Source organism: Pyricularia pennisetigena (assembly GCF_004337985.1).
Source record: "Pyricularia pennisetigena strain Br36 chromosome Unknown Pyricularia_pennisetigena_Br36_Scf_16, whole genome shotgun sequence".
In the NCBI taxonomy this organism is placed as follows: Eukaryota; Fungi; Ascomycota; class Sordariomycetes; order Magnaporthales; family Pyriculariaceae; genus Pyricularia; species Pyricularia pennisetigena.
The window spans coordinates 16789-33448 of NW_021940928.1; the positions used below are offsets into that span (position 1 = coordinate 16789).

Here is a 16660-nt window from a genome sequence, read left to right on the forward strand (position 1 = left end):
TTGTCCACTCCGTCCTGCTGTACTGTACACCTGATGGCATCAATCCTACTTTTCAGACGCGGTAAGCACGTCGCAGTGGGCTCTTCCAGCCACTGGCTCCGCAAGCGCCAGTCAGCCCACTTTATTTTGCATGTTGTCCTTCCGTGCTTTACGGGAAAGAATTAGATTCCTGCCCACAAGGAAAGAACTGACTCGGTGTGTTGATAGAGGGTGGAGAAAGCCGACCAACAGAACGCACGGTCTATCGAACGACCAACACCTGTGCTGGATTGGTCGCCTGACTGCGTCATGGTACGGCGATTGGTTCGCACCAACGCAGAAGGGGCTGGAAAAGTGGGTTTCTACCCCGGACATGCCCGGAAATTTTTCCAAATCAACCAAACCCTTATTTCGCTACCAAGCTGTCGGTACGCATCACAGAGCAACGCAGGGGTTGTCAATTACAAAGCAATTTTCCCCATGTTCATAAAGCCCTCATTTCGCTACCGACCGGTCGGTACTGCTCCTGGAGTGAAACGGAGAAGAACAGTCACCAACGCACAAGACTGATCACACAGGATATGAAATCGCGGCTAGGATCAGTCTGGTCAGCATCCGTACGATCCTTGCTGACGTCAATAGAAAGCTCAAATCACTTGGATCGTTCCAGCAAAGCATGCAGTCTTGGTCTGTACTGTACCCTCCCTTGTCTTGTTTGCTCTGCTCCTGCTGCGAAGATGCTCCGACGAGTGTGGACCTAGACCACAAGGAGCATTTGTTCCATAGCACCGGTACACAATGAACGCGACGAAGTAGCAGCATTTCTGGGGAATGCTCAAATATTTAAACCAAAGACAACCTGCGCAGCTTGGTTGGACTGTTCTCATTACCATCACATAATCTCTTCTTTTACTTAAGACCATGAACAATTCGTATGGTTGGCCTCTTCCGCCGGCAAATACGGACAACCCCGTTCTTTCGCCAAACAGTCATTCCCACTATGGGAAGTAAGTTCCCCGGAACAGCATAGTCAAGATTGACCCGTTCAACTAAGCTCTTTCTAGTTCTACGCACGGGCCTGGCTCCGAAATCGCTCTTCCGCATTGCGATCAGCCTTGTGGTGACCAACTGCATGACGCCCAATACCGTGGCTTCTATCCTCAAATCCCATACATCCCGCACAGCCCGACTTGGCGACCTCAACTCGCTGCAGCGACTGGTCCGTTGTCCCTACCAGAATCCTACCCTCCACAACTTTGAACTGGAACAAGCACGACTGTAAGATTTGCTCTAAAGATTCAACAATGCTGTTTTAGCGCTCGACTAAGTTCTTTCTAGGCAAGGGTCCAGCTCTGATTCCCTTCTTCCACAACTGGTGCAGTCTTATGGCGGGCGACGGGACCAGGAAGCTCCTCATAATCATGGGCTCCATTCTCCGGCCGAAAACTGCTCGGCCCAACCCAGCCAGACTCCTCGAGGTCAATATCGATACGCTGCGAGGACTGCCACGTGGGCCGCATCAGAATCGACTCGATCCGAACGCCCTCCACCAGGTTTGCTTATAGAAATGTAAGCTCTGCAAAACAATACTACGATGCCATGGACTCTATCAAAACTGTGCCAGCTAACGTTGTGAAGATTTGGGCTGTTTTTGACCCTCGTGCAAAAGTGAGTCAGTCGTTACACGGAGTTTTTTGAGCGACAAGCAATTGACGTTTAGCAGGATGGCGAATGGCAATAATCACACAAGGAACGAAATCGAGTCGCTCATGTTTTATTTGTGAGCCTAATTACCCATGTCTCTCATGGAACCTGTCTAACTTTCTCAGTCATCAGTATCCACAGGCGGCAATCTCCGTCCAGTACTTGTTGCAAGAGAGTATAAGTGGGTCTAATCTTTGTTTCCACTAACAGAATGGCCGTTTTGCTGATCACCCCACTCTTGCAGACCGCTCGGGCTAAGTTCCGCAGATCACGAAATGTTGTGGTCGCCGATAAATCGCAGTTCTGCGCCCTCTCGATAAGTAGGCTGCTCAGGACTCGGCGGGTGAGCAGCCCGCGGGCGGCGCGGCGGCACTTCTGTGGCGGTGGGTGGCGGTATCAAGTCTACTGCGTGGACAGTTTAGTAGTCGCGTCTGCAGCTGCACTCGTGGTGATGCCGCTCATCAAAGCGGTCGCCATCAAGAGGTGGCCGCCGCCGGTGTTGTGCGATGAAGATGTCAGGTCCTTGCTGCCGAGATTCTGACGAAATCACTTGGCCTTTGCTGGACAACAGCCTCGGTCTCATCTGCAATGCAACTGTCCAAGCTAGTAGTTGGGACAAAGAGTCGGTTGATAGAAACGCGTCGTCGGTGCTCTGACACGGGTATGCCATCTGTTGTTTGTGGGTTTGCCGTGGCCGAACGCATTGTTCATCTAGCCGCAACCGCCAGTCAGGAAAGTCATGGAGCAGTAAAATAGAAATGAAACTCGTGGAATCAATCTCAATACTACGCGACAGTGACCACAGTAAGGTCTCAATAGCCCCCTACACCGCCCGCGGATTATGCCACTCCGACCTCCGCGGGTCATATCATCAAAATTAGGCTAACCAGAAGCTGTGCATCACGTGCTTTATAGCACGTGCACAACACATCAAATCCAGGCTTGTGCCAGTTCACACCTGGGGGGTTTCCCTTCCGAAGGCTTGATGTAGTAATAAGTCACTGAAGTACAAAGCCCCTTGCAGCAGAAGATGCGATTGACATACCAGAGCATTAATGGTATGCTAGGCGACGAAACGTGGAAAAATGCGGCGAGAGGGTGCGAGGGGTTGAAAAAGGGCGACGGACGCCAAGAGGCGGCAAAGAGGCAACACCGAGCCGGCGCAGCCACATGCTACCGCGGAATATACAGCGTCTCCACCCAGTTGCTAATCCATAAATTCCCTTGTTTGTCCACATCAAAAGTTGCGATTTTCGCCCACGCCGGGCTACCCGCGTACGCAAGGATGCGCCCAATCCGGTTGTTCGGGACGACACCATATCAGGATGCTAATAGGGGCTCTTCCAAGCATTATAAATTGCCCGACATTCATCAAAATTATATTTATCTCAATACTGTAAGTGGCGGATATTCCGGACATCCATACAGAACTCCAGTCGCTTAAGTCAGCTGACTACTAGAAGTGACTTTACTCTGGTCATGCATAGGACTACGGTCATTCAGTTAGGATTAGACGACTCGGCAGTACCATCGCCTCTGAACCTTCCGACTAGAGATGTTCAACAAGAACAAAATAGTCCACGCCCTCCAGGAACAAAAAGGGGTAATCGTCTGAAGAGACACTATACTCTGAATTTCATCAAGGAGTCACCTTGGTCTGTGTATGAGAAACATGTCGATGTATCTTACAAAACACCCCGACATTCATGCATTGTGGCACAGAAGCGAAGCAAAGGCAATGCCAGAGTTCATATCAAGAAGATTGTAGAGCATTCCAAAGAAGCCACTGCCAATCGTCTGCTGCTGCTTCAGTCCGCTCCAATTCTTTTCGTCCCCATTCTCGAAGTTTACGAGCAACCATCGTCTATGTACCTTGTTTACGAGCTGGTCGAGCACACCCTCCAGGATTTAGTTCGAAGCCAGCACTCCCTCGAGATCAAAGAGCTAGGGGCCATAGTGAAACAGGTGAGTTCCTCTGGACCTCGATCCAGCACGAAGCTGATCTTGTAGATGCTTGAAGGACTCATCTACCTCGAAGTAAACGGGGTAGGGCTCCTAGACCTCGAGTGTGCGGACATTAGGTTCAGGCCAAACGGCTGCCTCCAGATAGGTCTGTTGAGACAAGCGCTCACCGCTGATGAGTTGTGCTGACCGGACAATCACAGGAAGCTTCAACCTCCGCGACTGGACAGAAGACCAGATCAGGCTCCGGACTTCCTGGCTGAAGTCGATTACTTCTAGCCTGGTCCAGAAAACCACCGACGGTGTCACGGAACCAAAGCTGTGGCATCCATGCGCCATGGACTTTTTTGCTCTGATCGAAAGTGGCGTCTCGTTGGATCAGCTCTGTCGAGTATATCTTCACTGCGGCTGATACTCTTATCCATGGTGCTGTAGCTGATATTCGATAGCATGAACTGGTCACAGATTCTCCGGAGAAGAGTGTTCTTTCAAGGCTATGGAGTATGATCAGATACACCGTACTCCCTCAGCCGCTGGCCAATATGGTAGCGCTATGTCCTGCAGCTTAAATGCTTCGATGCATCCCAAAAATGTGGGTTGTTAACTACACAGCTGCAAATCATGCGAGAAGTCAAGATTGGTACAATGCTAGGCATTGCTTTCTATATTCAAAACCGACCATTAATCCAAGTTTATGATATTTCCAATAGTGATATGCTAGGCTCTTGACTTCTAAGTTGCCCCGGGTGATGACACAGCCCATTTCCGTTTGGATTCTTTGACTATGTCTCGGCTTTCTTGGTTTCAGTTTTCCTTTAAGAGGGACATTTGAAAGCATCGGTCGGACCTATTGCTTTTCTTACAAAGCGAACGATAAAATCCGGTTGATAAAGTCCCGGAACGTTTTGGTGCTCGCCGACTCGGATAGTACATATTTCTAGCACAGCACATACTAATGACGACAACCCTCTTTGAATTACCGATTATCGCGACGTCAATCCAACCAGCGCTTTAGGGCCCCAGCCCTTGTCACTTTGAGCAACCGTACTGTCAGAAGCAAACCATCTTCCTGTGGACGACACAGATCAACCTTCTACATCCTTCACACGCAGTGGAGAACATGTTCTTGTAGCCAATGTATATCCATCGGTCCTAGCTAAGCGAATCCTAGGATAGTACCAATAGTAGTAGAGGTGCTAGTAGAGGGGGCTCCTATAAATGTGACATCAAATCAGGCCCAAAGCTTGATCGTAGATCAAGTCAAATCTTCTGAAATAAATCTAAGCTGCTCAATCATGCGGCGTAAGCCAGTAGCAGCGTTATTTTAAGCCTGATTTTGTTACAAAAAAGTGACACCGGAGTACAACAATGATGTTTGAGCCCAAAGGGCAACGGAGGGTTGGGGTTTCACTTGGGAGAAAACGACTGGGAACCGGCAATTAGATAGGGCAGGTGCACGGGGAAAATGGGATCGGATTGATTCAAGAATCAGAGGGCAATCAACCCGACTAAGAACGTGTTGGGGAGCGATCTAATTTGAAGGCAATCGACGGAGCCGGACACGATCGTATATTCCACTTTCAATGCAAACATTGAATCTTTGTAATGTGGGGACGGCTGAAGGCTACTCGAGTCTACTTGCCAAGATGGAGAAGCATCTAGTTGTGGCTGCTGTAAACATCCACTCTTAGCTCTAGTTAACTTATCCATCTGCGAAGGTATCTCGAAGCAGCTGTAAATGCTCCACTTAACTACTTAACCGAAGATCCACTGCTACAGTGCGAACGGGTCAGCAGACTACTTAGCCTGATTTCCAGAGGAACGTTTTCGTTGACATAAGCCTCGTGATCGCCTTCAGAGGTCGAATAGGGGCTCAGTCATCAAGGGAGTCCTAGTTGACACCGTACGGTGCAAGCAGAGAAAGTCAATTTGTTTTGCTGAGAGGAAGATAGTTATGCTCCTAACTGTACAAATACGGCCACAATTCCTTGGTTACTTCTCGGCTTGTGTTCTGTTATCTAAAACTTTGAACCTTATCCCCAGTCGATATTATCCTATCTGCAGGGGGGTTGGGTCGACAGAGCTGATCCAACGAGACGCCACTTTCGATCAGAGCAAAAAAGTCCATGGTGCATGGATGCCACAGCTTTGGTTCCGTGACACCGTCGGTGGTTTTCTGGACCAGGCTAGAAGTAATTGACTTCAGCCAGGAAGTCCGCAGCCTGATCTGGTCTCCAATTGTCTCCCAAATTGTTTGTTCTTTACACACTAACTAGAACCTTTAGTTGATTAGTTTGCCTGCTTTGCGATTCTTGGATGAGCCACTAAAGTACCTTCAAGAGGTGGTAGCGCATTGCAGCTTGTTGTTTGCGGTTGGTCGCTGGTGGGGACCACACGGCACAATAAATAAAAATAAGCTGCAAACTCTTACAACGTGTCCCGGCCATTTTCAATGAGAGTCCCAAGGTCACCGGAGCTTTCAATCGGCCTGGAAGACGCTAACTACACTGCCACCCTGGTCGGTCGCGATGGCTTTTACACAGTACAACTAACTTCCTAAGCCCACCGGGATCATGTACAAACCGATTTTGTTCCGACATGGCGAGCAGCCAGGACGTACATGATGGTGTGGACTTTGACATGAGCTGCGCAACGGTAGTTGTTGACGTGCATTTGGAATGGTCAAGCTTGCGACTCTGAGCTGCAGTCGGTAGCAACTAATGCTTTGCAGTACATTCTATGCTCCATGTCGGTGAAGAAACGGCTTTTAGGGCTTGTTGAGCTCCCGCTTGTCTTGAACTTCCATTCCTGTCACTGAAGCCTGGTTACTAGTCGCGGGCAGCTCCCCAAATCTGGTATTAAAATCATTCACTAAATATAAATGGAAACAGAGTGATAAATGGAAGCATACAAGTGACCTCAGACTGAATGCATAGGTACAAAGTGAAAACGTCCTGCTTCGTCGCCCCTTTTGCTTAGCCTTCGTGACAAAATTAGCATGCGAAGAAGCTTTGAAATGGCAAGCACAACGCTCGTTTATTATTTGCAAAGTCCTCAGTAAAAACAGAGCCAGTGTAGTCCTACGGAATTCACGGCACGACAGCATGCCGGCGATAGAACCTGCTCTTCAAATAATGAAGCCACTGGTGTATGAGTACTGCAGTTGTATTCTCTCCTCAGGAATCTTCACCAAGGCAGACTTCCTCTGCAATGGGCGGCATTGTGAGCTCAAAAGCCATATGAGACGGCATTGAGCTACTGCTGAACTCATAAGACTGTTTGCACGGAACCCTGTAGCCTTGAAATATTTGTCGTTTAGTCCGCGCGTGCTTATTTTCAGCTGACTTGCACCCGACATCTTCACGCTCGGTAGACGAAATCGCACCCTTAGCCTGGCTCACAAACGGAGGCTTCATCTTGATGAGAATCGATCTTGTCCTTCTTTTTATGTCCTATAAAAGGCTCATTCCAGAGTTGCGTGGGACGTTGCTTTTGGGCGACCTGGCATGCGCTCTTTAAAGCCAATAGATTTAACGTTAGCACACGACTGATTCCTGCCTACAGCAGTACCCAATAGAAACAAGAGAGGGCTGGACGCCTACCCTGATTAGCAACTGGATGAAGGCAGTACATGCTTTTCAATCTAAAAGCTGGAAAGCCAACACACGCCACTATGAAAGTCTTTGGATTCACCAGCCAATAACAGCGTCGATAATCGAAGGAAACACCCGCGGATCTGCACCAGAGAAGCGAGCTCGATATCCCCTTTCTGCGATGCGCTTTCTGACCTGGTGTTCCGGCTTTTTCATTGAGCTTTATGGCAAGATTTTGATTTGCTGTCACTTACGAAAACCAGTAGCTCTGCGAGCGCCGGGTCAATGTTTACGTCCCTCATTAGATCTGTTTGTCATCTACTTTCCTAATCTCAGCTTTGGCCCACTACACTCACCTGATCAGAACATTATGAAGATCCCGGATTTGCCCAAAGGTTTGAAATGTATTTCTATGGGCACAAAATATGCCTTCGAACCGCGGCCGCTGCCCCAGGTGCGCAAAAATCAACCAGCTCCCTACCTTGGTCTTAGATCTAGACTATCTCAGATCTGGCTCAATTGTTGGACAGCACTGTTCATCCTCGTGCTGGCTCGGCTTGTTATGCTCATCTCCGGTCTAAACGACAACATCACTGATGCGAAGGAAAAGGCACTCTCTGCTTGCACAAAGGTCGAAGATATAGGTAGCGCTATGGCGTCTATGCCGCACTACCTCTCGCACGGAGTCAACAAACTGGCTGTAGAAAGTGTTTCCCGCGAGGTCAGCGGCACGGTGAATATGCTCCTCTTGGTTCTCACAACCTTCGAGAACATCATTTACTTTGCCATCAACTTTCATATTGGAACGTATGTCTGCCTCATCGCCGCCTTTGTTCACGGTGCCTTCGACGTTGGCATTGACGCTGCGGACGCCATGGCTGAGCAAATGAGCAACGCCATCGGCAAGATTACCGAAGGCCTCAACGACGAGGTCAACAAGTTTCAAAGCACCATCAACGATTTAGTAAGCAAACTCAACAAAGGGACCAGCCTCGGCGGTCTCCTAGGCGGTGCTGCTACCGTGCCAAAGTTAGACATCTCTGGTAGCCTGGGTGATCTGAAAAGCATCCACATCGACAGTGGCGATTTCGTACGTAGCCTTAAAGACATGAAAGCAAAGACTCCGACTTTCGACGACGTGCAAAACTTCACCAAACGGACCATCGCCGTTCCTTTTGATCTCGCGAGGAAGAAACTCAACGAAAGCTCTGGCGCGTGGGTGCCGCCAGATGATATGTTCCCGCTGGCACCAAAACAGTCGTTGTCGTTCTGCTCCGACAATACGGCTGTCGCCGACTTTTTCAACGGGCTATATAGGATCGTGCATCGTACCCAAATCGTGCTGCTCGTGATCATGCTGATCCTCGCCTCGCTTGCATGCATCCTTATGGCGGTGCTAGAAGCCAGACGGTACTATAACCAAAAGAAACTTGCTCAACAGATGCTCGATGGGGAGTACGACGCTATGGATGCTCTTTACCAAGGATCTCGTCCACTCTCGTCTGCCTTGGGCTTGTGGATCGGAAGCAAGCTGAAGCGGAGCGATCGTGAGTATCTTGCTAGGTGGGCCTGGACCTATGTGACATCGGCGCCTGCGCTTTTTGTGTTCTGGCTGGCAGTCGCTGGCATGATTTCCTGTCTTTGCCAGCTTATCATTCTTCGGTTGGTAAAGAAGGAGGCGCCTGCGTTGATCAACAGGGTCGGCGATTTTGCCAAGGACGTGGTGAGCACCCTCGATGAAGTGTCGACCAGGTGGGCCACCGACGCGAACGAGGTTCTGGTCAAGCATACCAACGAAATCAACACCAAGCTCCTCAGCAACGTAAAGACGGCAACTTCAGCAGTCAATAACACACTCAGTACTTTCCAGACCGAGATGAACAAGCGATTGGACGACGTTTTCGAAGGCACTGTACTGCATAACGTCGTCAAGGACGTGGTTCGATGTCTGCTGGGGCTCAAGATCGAGGCGGTCGAAAACGGAATAAAGTGGGTCAACGAACAAGCACATTTTTCCTTCCCGCTCTTCCCCCGAGATTTGTTCAGCTCTGGGGCGCAGCAATCCATCTTGGGCGATTCGAACATGACTTCATTTCTCTCAAGCCCATCCACTGTAACGACCGATGAGATCTCTGCGGCTGTGTACCAGGTCATCGACCGCCTGCGAAATGGAATGATGCGTGACGCACTCATCTCGGTCGGCTTGCTGCTGGTATACCTTGTCTTTGTGCTGGTGGGTGTGATTCGCTTACTATTCAANGATCTAGACTGTCTCAGATCTGGCTCAATTGTTGGACAGCATTGTTCATCCTCGTGCTGGCTCGGCTTGTTATGCTCATCTCCGGTCTAAACGACAACATCACTGATGCGAAGGAAAAGGCACTCTCTGCTTGCACAAAGGTCGAAGATATAGGTAGCGCTATGGCGTCTATGCCGCACTACCTCTCGCACGGAGTAAACAAACTGGCTGTAGAAAGTATTTCCCGCGAGGTCAGCGGCACGGTGAATATGCTCCTCTTGGTTCTCACAAACATCGAAAACATCATTTACTTAGCCATCAACTTTCATATTGGAACGTATGTCTGCCTCATCGCCGCCTTTATTCACGGTGCCTTCGACGTTGGCATTGAAGCAGCGGACGCCATGGCTGAGCAAATGAGCAACGCCATCGGCAAGATTACCGAAGGCCTCAACGACGAGGTCAACAAGTTTCAAAGCACCATCAACGATTTAGTAAGCAAACTCAACAAAGGGACCAGCCTCGGCGGTCTCCTAGGCAGCGATTCTGCTACCGTGCCCAAGTTAGATATCTCTGGTAGCCTGGGTGATCTGAAGAGCATCCACATCGACAGTGGCGATTTCGTACGTAGCCTTAAAGACATGAAAGAAAAGACTCCGACTTTCGACGACGTGCAAAACTTCACCAAACGTACCATCGCCGTTCCTTTTGATCTCGCGAGGAAGGAACTCAACGAAAGCTCTGGCGCGTGGGTGCCGCCAGATGATATGTTCCCTTTGGCACCAAAACAGTCGTTGTCGTTCTGCTCCGGCAATACAGCTGTCGCCGACTTTTTCAACGGGCTATATAGGATCGTGCATCGTACCCAAATCGTGTTGCTCGTGATCATGCCGATCCTCGCCTCGCTTGCATGCATCCTTATGGCGGTGCTAGAAGCCAGACGGTACTATAGCCAAAAGAAACTTGCTCAACAGATGCTCGATGGGGAGTACGACGCTATGGATGCTCTTTACCAAGGATCTCGTCCACTCTCGTCTGCCTTGGGCTTGTGGATCGGAAGCAAGCTGAAGCGGAGCGATCGTGAGTATCTTGCTAGGTGGGCCTGGGCCTATGTGACATCGGCGCCTGCGCTTTTTGTGTTTTGGCTGGCAGTCGCTGGCATGCTTTCCTGTCTTTGCCAGCTTATCATTCTTCGGCTGGTAAAGAAGGAGGCGCCTGCGCTGATCAACAGGGTCGGCGATTTTGCCAAGGACGTGGTGAGCACCCTCGATGAAGTGTCGACCAGGTGGGCCACCGACGCGAACGAGGTTCTGGTCAAGCATACCAACGAGATCAACACCAAGCTCCTCAGCAACGTAAAGACGGCAACTTCAGCAGTCAATAACACACTCAGTACTTTCCAGACCGAGATGAACAAGCGATTGGACGACGTTTTCGAAGGCACTGTACTGCATAACGTCGTCAAGGACGTGGTTCGATGTCTGCTGGGGCTCAAGATCGAGGCGGTCGAAAACGGAATAAAGTGGGTCAACGAACAAGCACATTTTTCCTTCCCGCTCTTCCCCCGAGATTTGTTCAGCTCTGGGGCGCAGCAATCCATCTTGGGCGATTCGAACATGACTTCATTTCTCTCAAGCCCATCCACTGTAACGACCGATGAGATCTCTGCGGCTGTGTACCAGGTCATCGACCGCCTGCGAAATGGAATGATCCGTGACGCACTCATCTCGGTCGGCTTGCTGCTGGTATACCTTGTCTTTGTGCTGGTGGGTGTGATTCGCTTACTATTCAACATCAAGGGACCCACAGGACCCGTTGGCAGTACTACAGCCAACCCATGCAATACCGATTTCACGATTGAGACTTTGCAGCACAAGTACGAGGAGCCAGCAGCTAGTGCACCAAGAGACCCCACCACAAGCCCACACAGACTAGCCCCGCGGACAACGGTCTCGTGACTTTATCGCAGGATGAAATGCTGCTATTCTATCAATGCTATCTTATCAATAAGGACGGACAGTGGGGTTATGGCCCTAAATCTGGGAGGTACGGAGACATGTGAGTGAGGACCTGACATTGGTTTCTCGCGCAGAGCCTGAAAAGGCTTGCAGTCCTCCGGATAGCTTCGATATGAGACCATAATATGTAGGAGTAAAATAGAATTTTATGCTCTATAGTATTATTTCTCGGCGTGACAGCTAAATGACTTACGGCTGAATCTAATCGACAGTTTTGCTGAAGAACAATGACACAAACGGTATGCAAATCGTAAACACGCAAATTAAGTAATACTGAAACGAAATTTGAGAGACTAATCGTTCTCCAAGACAGCTGTGTACCAAACTCAATGCCTCACCGAGAAAATCCAGCCTAATCTTTCTCGTACCGCCTCCTAACCTTAGCTCGATAATCTGCCGGGAGCTGGAACCTCACAGTTTTGACAACTGGCTTTTTGGAGCGTGTGCACGGTCGTTTGTGGATTAAATAATTCTGTACTCTGATCTCATCCATTGTGTGTTTGTCATGGATTCTAGGTCTTGAGGTCTGTTTCGTAGTCAGTGCTGGCTCATGTCGTTCGGACTTCCGCCTAGACTTTCTATATTCTGTGGTCCAAACATAGCAGCTAGTGTTAGACGAGGATCGCTTGTCGGGATAGAAGTACTGCACTGTGTGCCTATAAATGCAGTGCCATGACATGGTTCCAATGGTCTGGGCTCCGTCAGACCTGGTTTCACAGCTGGACGAGAGCAAGTTGTCTGTATACGGTATATATCCTCAGGCTATGGAAAGCATAATCTGGACGTTGGGAACTCATAAATGGCTTATAGCTAGCTAATACAAACATTTGTGGAATAAGATTCCGCACAGTAATCTCCTTCCACTCATGAACTCAATACAGAATTGGCTCTGTTTTCCCTCATTCACTTGATTCGTTGGCGTTTACGACGGCCCTCATTTGAATCCTCTGTCACGCTTCTACGGTGGTCGATTGTTCCAAATCTTGCACCTAATTTCTGGTTTTCAGCCAATTTTTGAATCGTGAATGGCGAGCCACTTATGTGGCATCCTCCCCCTGAGCCTTCATGTAAGCAAACTTGGAAGGGCTCGTCCAACCTGGAGACCCGAATCTTCACATGCTTACAGAAATTGCCGTTGGCATCGCTGCAAGAGCCATTCCAGAAATTACCCTGTAGTGTGACATTGTTGATTTGCAAAAAAGCAGCTTCTTCATTCAACTGGGTCATCAGCGCATCGAACGCGGCCGTATTAGCCCGCAATCGGCAGGATATGCTACCTGTGCATTCATACTGGTTATCCGCTCGGTATGGGATGGCATCTCCATCTAGCGTGAAGACGAAGAGCTCGGCACGGATGCGAGAGACCAAATCGTTCAGCTCTGGAGATTGTAACATCGTTTCTTGGGCTACCTCCTCTATTTCTTTCATTTTCGAAAGATCATCCAAATGGGGTTCTGCACCAGGAAACTTCACGTCAAATCGGAAAAAGCCACTCTTGGACTTCTCGATGGTCTGTTGGCTGAGTAACTGCTTCCAAGCCCTGTCGGAGTCGCCAAGCTTCCAAAATCCCCTGATCAGGCGTGGTATGAAAGAATCTTTCCAGAAGCAACGAGAACTTCTCTGCGGACCGCCTCGCAAAGGACAGCCTGTACCCAATGAAACAAACAAGCTGGGGTCCCGAGTGTTCGGGAACAAAGCTCCCACTTCATGTAGTGCTATTTGTGACATTTAGAACATGAGATGACCAGACCCTAACCCTGACCCCTGACCAACGACCCACCAGGGTGATACCTTTATCTACGTCGCGTCAAGCTTAGAACTTTGTTTGTTTCCTTTCCTCTGCTCAGAGTAGAATCTTCGTCGATAGGCGCCAATAGACTAGCTTCCGTGCTATGCTTACCCTGGCCGTGACATTGCGCAGGTGTATGTCCCGGTCAAGGGAAATTGCCGCGTCAAAAATGGTGGCCAAGTCGTCCACTAGACCTGAATTGTCGCGTCGATAGTTATCTGACTGAAGCACAGAATGGACAAAATCGGCTCGGTAGGCCAGAAGGGCCTTCCGGGCAGCAGGGGTCGTTGCAGCGGTCGTTGCAACTAGGGCATTAGTATTTGTGCGCCACTCTTGTAATGAGATGACGATCTTCTCAGTTGGGCCTGCTGCTCGAGATTGGCTAGCCTATAGTCATGGTAGGCAGGAATGGCTAGCCAAATAGCCTTACTATCATAAACGGCGGAATACAGCTTCTGCATCGACTATGCAGCTTCGCCTGCCCACATATAACACCCAAACACGTATTTGGTCAAATAATGCCACAATTACGCCTCAAATAAATGGCAAATTGGTTGGTGTGCAACAAAAACTGCATCTGCCTCAACTCCTCCGTCATAGGACATGGATAGGCCGAGAGTCGTGTCTTATCGCTCGAAGGCTCGCTAAGTATCCCAGAAAATCCGGTTGCGGCCAAGTTACGCACCATTCACCTCATCCTTTTGGCACCATCGATGAGATCCTGATCAGAAATCTTGTTTGACTGGCACGAGGTGGTGTGGAGTTTGCGAAGCTCAGCGGCAATTTTGCGCCAGCGCTTGTGATTCTCGAGGGCTTCGGCCTCCGCGGATACACAATTAGTATGCTCTGTGCTAAGGCTAGACTCCAGCTGCTGCACGAGGGCTTGGGCTTCAGAAAACTGCTTCTGCAAGCTTGCCAGTTCGGCTTGGTGACGAGTTTGAAGATCTTGGGTCTTCTGATGCCATTCTTGGTTTATTTCAGTAATGCGGGGTTGAAGGTAAGTTTGCCAATCATTTTGCTGCTTTTCAATCCAATACTGTATCAATCTTGAATTTTTGTTCGTTGCTTCTTCCAATTCTCGGATATGTCTGTTGCATTGTGCAAGTTGTTCCTGGTAGTTAGTTGGCTAATCGCCCCAAGCGCATTGTTTGGTCCAAGCCGATACATAATCTGGGCACAGGCTTGTGACTGTTACAATCGTCGCCGTCTTCCTCAAAAGGTACTCTGCTAGTCGTGCATGCGCACGAAGGCCATGGTGATTTGTTGACGTGGATGTAGTCCATCGCCTCTTCCATGCTCGTGTCCTCGTCTATGTCGGCGGGCATTTTGGTGGATGTACTGGGCAAGAGATACTGATCTTGGGTATTCATTTCATGGAGTCGGAGGGAGAAATAAGACGGCCAAGTATAGGATTTCACATGCGCATCATCTTATCTTCGGCTGTCGGCGTTTGTTAAGAGGGGAAGAGAACTTTTTATGGGAGTTTGATCGCTTGGTCGACTTTGGGACATCGCGATGGGTTCCTGGCTTTTGTTGTTGAACAAACTCACTTTCAACAATTTGTTTCTGTATTTGTTGAGAAATATATACAAGCTTGACAGTGGAGGGCTAAGTTGTCCGTTTATTGGTGTAACCCACGGCTGCCAAGGTCTAGGATTCCGACTGGCCTGGCTGCCTTTTCGTGTGTGTTCCTATGAAGAATGTTCATTCCAAATTTGCCTTTTTGCGTGGTTTTGCCTTGCTTCTGGGCCAAGTGACAAATATATAAACTTGGTACTCAGCCTTCCACTTGTCGGATTTGAGCTCCCATTTCTATATCATTTCAGGTTAAAAAACCGCGAAACAGAATCAAGATGTCATCCTTCTCAATTCCATCCCGTCCGAGATCGCCGCCAAGCGATGTCAGCAATGATGAATTTCCAGTCTTGGACGAGCAGGATGGCTAACTTATTGTTGGTATTGATTTTGGCACGACGCAAGTTCTTCTTTTCTCATGTCTGAGGAAGCGGACCACCTGACAATGGGAGAATAGATTTCCTGGCGTTGCTTGGGCCACACAGACGAGCTTCAGAAAGATCCCAATGACATCAACTTGATTACGAACTGGCCCGGTACAGGCCGTGAAGAAAGCAAGTGCCCGACAGAGCTTAGCTACGGTGATGACGGTAAAATCCATTGGAGCTTTGATGTCCCCCCTGATGCAAGCTCGGTATCATGGTTCAAACTTCTACTTCTCCGCGAAGAAGATACAAATGACGACAGGGATGTATCTGAATACCTCGTCAGCGCGCGCGAGTTCCTCTCGCGCACCAACAAAACTGCTATTGACGCCGTCTCAGATTTCCTAGGTGCGCTTTGGAAAAATACCATCGCCAAGATTGTGTGCGCGCGGGGGCAAATGGTCGTCGATGCCCTCGTGTTTCGCGTTGTGATTACCGTCCCCGCAATCTGGAAAGGGTATGCGAGGCAAGCGATGCACAAGGCTGCCGATCAAGCAGGCATATTGAAAGAACGCGCCGCTGGGCCTACGGAGCTTGTATTTGCAAATGAGCCCGAAGCCGCAGCGATGTCAACACTAATCGAGAGGGGTAGGAGGCCAGGTACAGGGGGCGTTTATGTTGTTTGTGACGCCGGCGGTGGCACAGTTGTGAGTTTCGTAGTTACTCGCCAAGGATTAGAGCAAGAGCTAAGACTCTACACAGGACATGATCAGCTATAAGATCGACCAGGTCGATCCTATTTGTATGAAGGAAGCAGTCGAGGGAAAGGGTAAGCTTTTGCTTTGTAAGGTGAACAGATTCCGCAAGCTAATGTCACGGCCAGAGTAAGCATAGCACGGAAGCTAGTCTATTGGCACCTACCGACGAAGACTCTACTCTGAGGAGAGGAAAGGAATAAACAAAGTTCTAAGCTTGACGCGTCGCTGATGAAGGGTGTCACCCTGGTGGGTGGTTGGTCAGGGGTCAGGGTTAGGGTCTGGTGATCTCAGGGTCCAAATGTCCCATATATTACCAAGATTGTCCAGATCGCTGAAACGCGACCCAAAGGAGATGGGCCGCGCACTGCCATAAAGTCATCTGAACGACTGGCCAGATCAACCTCTCAAGCCACACCAGAGCGCATCTTCATCTACCAACGGAAGGTGGGATCACTGATGTATGCAGCCGTTATGACCAGACCGGATATAGCTTATGCTGTTAGCCAGCTTAGCAAACACCTCCATAACCCATCCGAAGATCATCAACTAGCCGCAGATTCTGTACTTCACTATCTAAAACGCCAGCGTCATTTGGGACTTAAACCTGGGGGTGGGCTCACGCTGGAACCTCATACAGATGCATCCTTTGGAGATGACCCAGAAGATCGCAAAAGCTCC

At 49.4% G+C, this 16660-nt stretch overlaps 5 protein-coding genes across 5 annotated transcripts; 3 read left to right on the forward strand and 2 right to left on the reverse strand.

Annotated features, from left to right (window-relative positions):
- Positions 1-560: 560 nt before the first annotated feature.
- PpBr36_11128 (uncharacterized protein) lies at positions 561-4094 on the forward strand (the record flags this gene model as incomplete). Its single annotated transcript, XM_029898231.1, has 8 exons — positions 561-660; positions 1044-1198; positions 1296-1532; positions 1928-2076; positions 2698-2958; positions 3171-3648; positions 3694-3793; positions 4009-4094. 8 exons carry the CDS (start codon positions 561-563, stop codon positions 4092-4094), a joined length of 1566 nt encoding a protein of 521 aa, XP_029743365.1.
- A 3514-nt stretch (positions 4095-7608) lies between these two features.
- On the forward strand, positions 7609-11435 carry PpBr36_11129 (uncharacterized protein; the record flags this gene model as incomplete). Its single annotated transcript, XM_029898232.1, has 2 exons — positions 7609-9475; positions 9538-11435. 2 exons carry the CDS (start codon positions 7609-7611, stop codon positions 11433-11435), a joined length of 3765 nt encoding a protein of 1254 aa, XP_029743364.1.
- Positions 11436-11847: 412 nt separating this feature from the next.
- On the reverse strand, positions 11848-13972 carry PpBr36_11130 (uncharacterized protein; the record flags this gene model as incomplete). The annotated part of the gene is made up of 4 exons (XM_029898233.1): positions 11848-12073; positions 12403-13065; positions 13508-13649; positions 13816-13972. The coding sequence occupies 4 exons, from the start codon at positions 13970-13972 to the stop codon at positions 11848-11850; spliced, it is 1188 nt and encodes a 395-aa protein (XP_029743334.1).
- PpBr36_11131 (uncharacterized protein) lies at positions 13973-14609 on the reverse strand (the record flags this gene model as incomplete). Its single annotated transcript, XM_029898234.1, has 2 exons — positions 13973-14395; positions 14463-14609. The coding sequence occupies 2 exons, from the start codon at positions 14607-14609 to the stop codon at positions 13973-13975; spliced, it is 570 nt and encodes a 189-aa protein (XP_029743335.1).
- Positions 14610-15137: 528 nt separating this feature from the next.
- Positions 15138-16055, forward strand: PpBr36_11132 (uncharacterized protein; the record flags this gene model as incomplete). The annotated part of the gene is made up of 3 exons (XM_029898235.1): positions 15138-15185; positions 15317-15931; positions 15987-16055. Coding segments are annotated over 3 exons (732 nt in total), but the record flags the coding sequence as incomplete, so codon positions are not given.
- Between the last annotated feature and the right edge of the window lie 605 nt (positions 16056-16660).